The sequence below is a fragment of the Spermophilus citellus genome (genome assembly GCF_964194105.1).
Source record: "Spermophilus citellus genome assembly, chromosome: 3".
Classification (NCBI taxonomy): domain Eukaryota; kingdom Metazoa; phylum Chordata; class Mammalia; order Rodentia; family Sciuridae; genus Spermophilus; species Spermophilus citellus.
In genome coordinates, this window is record NC_138184.1 from 79081613 (window position 1) to 79091183 (window position 9571).

Below are 9571 nucleotides of genomic sequence, written 5' to 3' on the forward strand. Positions count from 1 at the left end.
TGCTGCCACCCCCTCCGCCTGGCTTTTCTCTGGCCATTGTGTTCTGCCCTCCCTTCCCTTGGGACTCCTGAGTGCGGTGGACTGAGTGGCATCATGCCAGCCCAGAGTTGGAAAGAGAGTGACAGCTTCCCCCTCCACCCCCAGATCCGCTCTGTGATCAGGAGGAGCCGGGAGACGGGCCACGCGCACCCCATGTCCCGGGAGCCCTCTCCTCGCCGCCGGCTGGACCCCGCCACCCTGAGCAGGACCCCATCTCAGGAGCAGCTAATCGCAGAGCTGCAGGGCCGGCTGGGCATCCAGCCGGAGGTGGAGGAGGTCGCGGGGCCACCAGGGCCCTCCACGCAGGACTGGCTGACCGAGGGTGTTGTCATCACCGTGCAGCCACGCGGGAGGCGGGCTGGGGGGCAGCTGGTAGAGAAGGTAGCCAGGAGATGCTGGGCAGGTCGGGGCCTGGGCAGCAGGTGTCCAGATGCTTCCTTGGTCCTCTCCTCGGCTAGAGGAGGGACTTAGGGGTGGTGGGGTGGTTACTTACATCCTGTGACCTTGTTGGGAGGCTGGCCTCACTTTTGGTGCCGAGTGGGAAGGCCTGGGGGGATCTGGGACCTCACTTCTCCAGTCCCCCTGCTCCCTGGGCTGATGATTTCTTCCGTCTCCTTCATCTCTCTTCCCCTTTCCTCTTCCCAGGTTGTCTTCCCTCCCGACTCTCCCATTCCCCTCAGAAGAACCATCTCTGTTCTGGCTCCTCCTTCTGTCCCTTTGCCGCAGCATCTCCAGGACGCCTCGGCCAGCAGCTCTTCTCCCCTATCCTCTTCCTCCCCTCTGGGGCCCTCAGCTTGTACCCATGGTTCTCCTGGGGTCCAGAGTGCGGGGAAAGCACCCCGTGATGAGGATGGGCAGGGCGCCACCTCTCCCACTCGCGCAGCCCACACTGTGAGGTCCGTGGGCTGTCAGACGGACGAGGACCCACTCTTCTCCCCGATGCAGGCAGGCCTCCCAGGGGCCCCAGCACTGACCTTGCTCATTCCCTGTCCTAGTGCCTGTGCCACCCCCCACTCTGCATGTGGGCAAATGCCGCGCGTACACACACACACACACACACACAGAGGGGTTTCCCTCCATCCACAGCCCTAGTACAAGAACCACCACAGTCCTTCCCTAGACCTTGACCCTGGCCACACCTCTCAGGAAATCAACTGACTTCTTGCTTTCCTGTGAGGCTTCCCTTCTGCCTACCCCTCCCTACTTCCTTCGGGTATTGACACAGAGGAATTCATTCCAGAGAGGAACCCAAAGCCCATCTCTTCCCCTTCCGGTCCATAGGCCCAGTACCTGGTGAGGCCTCTTTGCTCTCTGGCCCTAATCACCTCCCTTTCTCGTCCTGTGCCTTTGGGTGGCTTGCCTCCCTCTCCTGGGCCTTCCTCTCTGGGTTTCTCTAGATTTCTGTCTCCTGGTTTTGGTATTGCCAGTAGGGAAAGATCCTCGTAGCTCATCCTGAATTCCCTGTGTGAAAGAGCCCGATGACAATGTCTCTTATTCTTTAGTTTTTTAAAAAGAAAAGTTTCTTCTCCTTTCCTCCCCTATCTAAGATGCACAGCCTGGAACAAAGAGCGGATGGAGAGTGGCACTCCAGCTGGCCTCCAGGGGGCAGGCAGAGCAGCCCTGAAGGGCAGGACGAGGGAGGGGTCAGTGCCAGGGCCGGGGGCTGAGCTCCTGTTTGTGGTGTTTCCCTGGGTGCAGCAGGGTGCTACCAGCCCTTTCTTTTATCCCTTGGGAGCCCCCATCCACCAGGATGGCCTGCAAATGTCACTCCCATGTTTAGGGCTCCCCAGGCCCCTGCCTCACTGGTACTACCTGTACAGGAGGGAGAGCGGCCTCCGGGCTGCAGTGCTTCAAGATGCCCTGCTGACCCCATACCCCAGACGTCCTGACCAGCCCCCCTCCCTCTCCACAGTTCATGGCTCAGGGGAAGACTGGGAGCAGCTCACCCCCCGGGGGACCCCCAAAGCCTGGGAGCCAGCTGGACAGCATGCTGGGGAGCCTGCAGTCTGACCTGAACAAGTTGGGGGTTGCCACGGTTGCCAAAGGAGTCTGCGGGGCCTGCAAGAAGCCCATCGCCGGGCAGGTGATGAGTGGGGAGGTGGGCACAGAGCCCTGTGCTCCGCTCCTCTCCTCTCCTCTCCCTGAGCCACCTTCCATCGTCCTCCTCAGGTTGTGACTGCCATGGGGAAGACTTGGCACCCTGAACACTTTGTCTGCACCCACTGCCAGGAAGAGATCGGATCCCGGAACTTCTTCGAGCGGGATGGACAGCCCTACTGTGAAAAGGACTATCACAACCTCTTCTCCCCACGCTGCTACTACTGCAACGGTCCCATCCTGGATGTGAGCTTATGCTGGTGGCACAGTGGTGGGATGGGGGGGGGGCGGGGGGCGGGGGTGGCAGCCAGGATTTCACCTTATCTGGGCACGATGCCTGCATCAGCTCATTTCATCTTTGCCATAGCCCTCAGAGGGTGCGGGCTCAGAGAAATGGTGGAAACTAAGATTCAAACCCAGGCTTGATCCACAGGTCATCCTGATGCACATTAGGTAGCTCCAGTTCCCCTCCACTTCTGTCCAGAATTCCTTCTGCAAGACTCCCAGGAATTAGGAGCGCTGACCAACAAATGAAGCTGAACAGCAGCCGTCTCACTCTTCCTGCTGTGTGATGTTAGGGAAATGCCTCGCCTTTCTGAGCCTAAGTCTCTTTACTTATAAAATAGGAGTCAGTGAACCTATGATCTCAGTCCTTTGTGAGGATTAAAAGAGAGAGGGTCTGGCATGTCACATCTTTTAATAAATCTGAACTCTTAGATTGAGTTTTTGAGTGTAAGTAGGAGAGACCTTGTTGGGAACATTTTACTCTCGTTGGCTATGAGCTGGAAACAAGGTGGGAAGGACAGTGGCACCTGAGTCTCAGTTGTGAGTGGCAGCTGAAATTTCTTTTTTGTTTTTTTGGACCAGAGATTGAACTCAGGGACCCTTGACCACTGAGCCCCAGCCCCAGCTCTATTTTGTATTTTATTTAGAGACAGGGTCTCACTGAGTGGCTTAGCGCCTCCCTGTTGCTGAGGCTGGCTTTGAACTTGCGATCTTCCTACCTCAGCCTCCTGAGGTGCCAGGATGACAGGCAGGCGCCACCTCACCTGGCTGGCAGCTGAACTTTCTTTCCTACTGTTTGCTTTCACAGAAAGTGGTGACGGCCCTTGACCGGACTTGGCATCCTGAGCACTTCTTTTGTGCCCAATGTGGAGCCTTCTTTGGTCCTGAAGGTACGGCAGGACTGGAAGACTAACCCACTGTCCCCTCGGAGGGCTGGGAGACTCTGCTGAGGTTGGGGTAAGGATAACTCCATTTCTGAAGGCCCTAAACTTGCTCCAAATCCCTTGTTCCTCAGGGTTCCATGAGAAGGATGGCAAGGCCTATTGCCGAAAGGATTATTTCGACATGTTTGCGCCCAAGTGTGGTGGCTGTGCCCGGGCCATCCTGGAGAACTACATCTCAGCCCTCAACACCCTTTGGCATCCTGAGTGCTTTGTGTGCCGGGTAAGGAGCCTTCAAAGCATCTGGAGGGGCTGGAAGAGGCAGCTGGGGGTCCATCAAGGGTTCTCTGATCAAATAAGTTTGGGAAACTTCTAAATGCACATGTGAATCCAAATAGTGACCTAGGATGCAGAGTCCAAGAACAGATCCCATTTTTCAGCACCAGAGTTTCTGGCAACACAGTCACAGCCCCTGCTTAGGTACCCAGGAATCCAACCTTGTTTGAATGCAGGGTATGACCTTAGTAGCTGCACGACCTTGGGCTGGTCCCTTAACTGCAAGTACGTAGCTCAGCACTCTGCACATAGGAAATGTTGGGCAAGTGGGTCAGTAAGAGTGTGATGACCTGGACCGTCCTTGTGCATGATGCCAGGAGCTGGCCCAGCAAGAAGGGCCAGCCTCTGAGCCCCTGTCCTCCAGCGTGCCCCCTCTCTGTCTGGCAGGAATGCTTCACACCTTTCATCAACGGCAGCTTCTTTGAGCATGACGGGCAGCCGTACTGTGAGGTACACTACCATGAGCGGCGCGGCTCGCTGTGCTCTGGCTGCCAGAAGCCCATCACAGGGCGCTGCATCACCGCCATGGCCAAGAAGTTCCACCCGGAGCACTTTGTCTGTGCCTTCTGCCTCAAGCAGCTGAACAAGGGCACCTTCAAGGAGCAAAACGACAAGCCTTACTGCCAGAACTGCTTCCTCAAGCTCTTCTGCTAGGCGTCCCTTCCCCAGCCCCGCCGCCCTGATTGCTACTGTGACCCAGAGACGTGGAAACTGGAACCCTCATCCTCAGCTGGCACAGGATGGGACAAGGGGCATGGGGGTCCTGTGTGCTTCTCTAGCCCCCACCAAAGCCTTGGGCCTCCCTCCTCTTCCTACAGCTCTCCCCAGGCTGCCCACTCCTCATCCTCCTGGAGGTGGAGGCTGGGGGCTCCATCCCACCCGACATGTGTCCCCATGAACCTGCCCGGCCCGGCCAGCAACCCACACTGGAACCATCTTGTACTCGGATTTCAGCAGCAGAGCTTGGGAGGGAAGGGCTGGCAGGGTTACATGGAGTCTCTTTTTATCCTTATCCCCTCAAACCACAGTCTAACTGTCCTGAGAGAATTGGGGGGTTCCCTGCTCCCTCCAAACAATGCCAGCATAAACCCATCCATCCAAGGGTGGAAGTGCTCAAGGGACTGCAGGTTTCTTGGGCTCTCGCCTTTCAGTCTCCCCAGGCCTGGGTGACTGTCCCCTTTCCCAACTGCCCCTTTTATAACTGCTCCGGTTCTACTGAGAAAGGCCTCTCCAGCAATAATGTTTTATAGCCACTTCCTCCATCTCCCAGGACAGCACCCGTGGGGAGTGTCGCCTGGGCCTGGACACTGTACCGACTTTGATAGATTTCTACACTGAGGTTTGAATTATGTCACCCAAGTTGCTTTTATTTCTCGATACAAGATGATTTTGAAGAGATTTTAAAGACGTTCCCTTTTATATTCTCCTCCTCCTCATCCACTGCTGCTGGTCCTGTCAGTGACCATGGCTTTGGCTTGGAGTTTGCTTTGTACCGGGTCGGGGAGCAATTTGTATTTTATTTTTTTCTTAGCGTAAGCAGGTGAACTGGGAGCAGCTCTGTGATTCTTCTTCTGTAACTTCATGGCTCACCAGGACTGTTTTATAAACTGCTGTATTTTGAACCCCTTCCTTTCTGCCCAGGCCAGCAGCTCTTAATTCAAACTGGCCTGAGTGTGTCTGACCCTTTGGGACCTGGAATTCTGAACCTCATCTGTCCTGTTCCTAAGGGAGGAGAAGGGGAAAGTATACTTGAGGGGCTGCTTCCTGTCTGAGTAGGAGCTTTTTGGCAACAAAGAACCCACTGAACATTCTTGGCCTCCTCACTACTTCTCTGGGGCTTTCTCCTGTCTTCTCAGGAAAAATTGGTTTCTGATTTTGACCATGAAGACCATAAATGTCTCTTTGGTCTTGTTGATTCCACTGGGCATATTCCTTCCTCAAATTTCCTGCCCTCCCTGGAGACTGGCACAGGCTCCTCCCCCTTTACAGGGGTGATTGGCACTTCAATTTGGGGAGAAGGCCCCAGGTTGGTGCAAGGGAGCCTGAGAGGATTTGGGGCAGAGGGACAGGGTCCTGCTGAAGCGACAGGAAGCCCCAGAGCTCTTTCCCAGGATAAAGCAGGAACAGGCAGGCCTGGGTTTCCTGGTCTAGGGCAAGGGACCCCAGAGTGGTCTACTGGGAGGGATTCAGACCTGTCCACAGGCCTCCCAGCACAGGCTGAGTATGCTGCGGTCCCAGAAGAGGATCTTTTCCTCGGGGCTGGCCTGGGAGCTGCCTAGGTCTGGGAGGTCCTCCAAAGGTCTGACATCTCCACGCCCACCACAGGCCTTACTGCTCTGTTTACAATGACCCACTCCAGGTCCCTCCTCAAGAGGGACTGGGGTTTCTGGGAGTCAACCCTCTGGGTCAATGGTTATTTGATCATTTGATTTTTTTTCTCTATAAACTTCTAACCTGGCCTCTTCCATTTCAATTCCTGTGATTTATGCCAATAAAGTGTGCCATTATTTTCACCTGTGCTAGTGCCATTTCTTGGTGATCTGACAACCAAGTGGTCCCAGAAGAGAAACTGAACCCTCCCCAAACTCAGAGGGAGGGAAAATCATTGGTGTTCTTTCCTTGGAAGCTCTACTATGTGCTGCTGTCCCGTGGATCCGCTGAGGGTATCCCTGAGGACCTGTGGGTGTCTTTCCACTCATTTAGATGTGGAAAGAGGTTGGAGAGGATCTTGACATGTACAAGGCAATCCCCAGGGCCCACAGAGCCATGATGGGAGCCCAGGACATGCCCCTGCCTGTGTTTCTGTGGAGCCAGATGCCCAATACCTTGGCTGCGGCCCCTTCCTGGCAGAATGCCCCTGACATACAGTTGCAAGTGGCTCTCTACTGCCTCCCTGTGGTCATGTCCATATTTGCATGCTTCCTCTATGCACTTGCCAGATCCAAGGCAGCCAAGCTGTCTGGATGGCATTATTCCACCTTGAGCTGTGGCCTCAGTTTCCCTGTCATTTGAAACAGTCCTCCAGAAGCAGTGTGTTGAATTCAAGCCTAAAACCTGGTTGTTTCACAGTGACCTCGGAAGTGAACATTACCTTCAATCCCACCCAAAGATAATAACTTATTCTTCTAGACCATCTTGGGGTCATTCTGTTTATAGGAATGGCTGTGGCACATCTCATTGTAATTTGCTTTTTCACTCAAAATTGCTTTGTGGATAATTTTCCATGTCAGTGAATATAGATCTGCATCACTTTTTAATGTCTTCATGGTATTGTTATATTGAAGTGCTGCAATTAGATATATTGTCAGAGACAGGATGTCCTTGGAAATTTACCATGAGAGTATGTATGTTGGCAAAGTGCACTTAGAGGGGACTGACTCAGAGTTTGGAAGGGACTGTATAGCATATTGAGGCCCAGGGGCTTTGAACTTGTCCTGGATTTCAGTTCTGAAACCACCATTTATTGGCTGAGAGACCTGGGCAAATTATTTATGTCTCTGTTGAGTTTTCTGATGAATAAAATGGGAATACTAATATTTTACCTCCTCAGAGGATTGTTGTAAAGATTTACTATTAGGACTGTGCACAAAGTATTTAACACAATGCTGAGTGTGCAGAAATACATTGTCATTAAAAAGAAATCTTAGCAGTAATCTAGACATTCTCAAATTGGGCTGATCACGAGAAGCATTAGGAGACTTAAAAACAAAATACAAGGGTTGAAGGTATGGCTCAGTGGTAGAGCACTTGTCTTAGCATATTTTGAGATCTTGGGTTCAATCCCCAGCACCACCACATATAGAAAAAATTAAAATACACATTCATGGATCCTACTCCTGTAGATGAATTTGGTCAGGTCTGGGAATAGTTCCTGTTAACTGTGATGCAAAAAGATGGCTTCATGAATAACTATCCAAGGAGGCACCATAACAAAATTAGATGCAAGATAGGCATGTCAGAACTTCACCTTTAGACCAGCCTTGCTGGGGGAAAATTTCTAGACACAGAACTTGGGACTGTATACAGTTATAGCCAACTGTTTGTTGGTCATATATGGTCCAGATAAACTCAATGGAAATATCTAACTTGGTCAAGTGAAGAGGGTGAAGATAGGGTGAAACATCCCCAAATTTTTATTGTACAATTATTCAAATAATACAATTATTGAAATAATTGTTCAATGTAATTATAAGGTAACATTTATTGACTTTCTTCTATCCCAGGAAATATGTTGTCTTAACATATAATTAATCCTCATAACAATGCTAGAATGTGGGTATAATTATTATCCCTGTTTTACAGTTAAAGAATGGGAAATAGGCGGGGTGCAGGGGTGAACATCTATAATCCCAGTGGCTTGGGAGACTGAGGCAGGAGGATCATCAGTTCAAGTCTCAGCAACTCAGTGAGGTCCTAAAGCAACTCAGTGAGATCCTGTCTCTAAATATAATATTAAAAAGGGACTGGGGGCTGGGCATGGTGGCACAAGCCTGTAATCCCAGTGGTTCGGTAGGCTGAGGCTGGAGAGTTGAAAGCCAGCCCCAGCAATTTAGAAGGTGCTTAGAAGGTTCTCAGTGAGACCCTGTCTCAAAATACAAAATAGGGCTGGGGATGTGGCTCAGTGGTCGAGTACTCCTGAGTTCAATCCCCAGTACCTAAATAAATAAATAAATAAATGAATAAATGGGGCAGAGGCTGGGGATGTGGCTCACTGGGTTCAATCCCTGGTACCAGGAGTGGGGAAGGGTCGGGGGAACAGGGTCTGCAAGGTGGAATCACTTTTTAAGATGACATTACAGCTAGTAAGTGGCAGAATCATCTAGCTGCAAGTCCTGCATTCATTCATTCAGCAAAAACTTACTATATGTCTACTACACCTCGCATAGGACATAAGTCTGCACTTGTGGAGTTGGAATTCCTGCAGGAAGAGGCAGACAAAAAATAATGAGATAAATTATATAATGAGTGAGAAGATGTAAGTGTATGGGGGAGGGGGCAGAGTGAGGGAGAGTAGGAGTGAGGTTTTTTTTTTTTTTTTTTTTTTTTTAGAATTTTTAATATTTATTTTTTAGTTCTCGGCGGACACAACATCTTTGTTGGTATGTGGTGCTGAGGATCGAACCCGGGCCGCACGCATGCCAGGCAAGCGCGCTACCGCTTGAGCCACGTCCCCAGCCCCCCCTTTTTTTTTTTTGTAATTTTAAATACCGAAGTCAGTGTATGCCACATTCAGCAGGTGATGTTAGCCTCAAGACTTGGTGTAGGTGAATTCTTTCGGTGGACACTGGCTAGGAGTTGTCCAGATGGAGGAAAGAGCCATGCAAACAGCCCTAACTAAAGTCAGTAGTACTTTGGAAAAGCAGCAAATTGAGAATGGTTTAGTTAGAAGTGAAAGTCCGTGGGAAAATACATGAGATGATGGTGAAAGAATCAGTAGGAAGAGAGATGAGATTATGGGGTGAAGACTGGGTAAATTTTAGGCTTTTACTCTGAGTTAAGTGTGGAGGATTTGACGAGTTTGAGCAGATAAGGACTTAGGTTTTAAAGGATCCCGGTTTTGGTGGAATAGGAGGCAACAAACCATTTTGTTTCTAAGGTAGTTGCGATTTATTTCTCAACTCGTCGTCATACCCTACAGTTTGCAGAGTTGGTCAAGTGGCAATGGGACACACCGAGTCTTAATTCACACGATGTAGCTCCTATTCAAACGTAACTAACTCCACCCCAGCAGGGGGCAGAGGCTCTGAAAAAGATTGAGCTCTTCCTACATAAGGTAGCGTCTTCCTTAACTACCCTGCTTAAAGGTGGCTTCCGGTTGGCCAGAGTGGCAGTGATGTCATCCAATGGTTGCCTACATTAGTTCGGCTCGTCCAGCCAATACGCAGGGGTGCTGTCCTCGGCTTCTGATTGGCTCCTTCATTAACATATAAAAG

The 9571-nt window shown here is 51.2% G+C and overlaps 1 protein-coding gene across 4 annotated transcripts in view; it reads left to right on the top strand.

The window, feature by feature from the left end:
• Positions 1–6147, top strand: part of PXN (paxillin) — a 48054-nt gene extending 41907 nt beyond the window's left edge. The window contains exons 8-15 of one of the 4 annotated variants that reach the window (XM_081283933.1): positions 145–420; positions 685–984; positions 1587–1682; positions 1952–2122; positions 2209–2382; positions 3230–3311; positions 3437–3585; positions 4026–6147. In XM_081283933.1, coding sequence (XP_081140059.1) covers positions 145–420; positions 685–984; positions 1587–1682; positions 1952–2122; positions 2209–2382; positions 3230–3311; positions 3437–3585; positions 4026–4292 — 1515 coding nt within the window. In that variant the 3' untranslated portion in view covers positions 4293–6147. The remainder of the gene's footprint in view (positions 1–144; positions 421–684; positions 985–1586; positions 1683–1951; positions 2123–2208; positions 2383–3229; positions 3312–3436; positions 3586–4025) is intronic. The other 3 variants (XM_081283934.1, XM_081283935.1, XM_081283936.1) reach the window with 3 other exon arrangements.
• The last annotated feature ends 3424 nt before the right edge of the window (positions 6148–9571 follow it).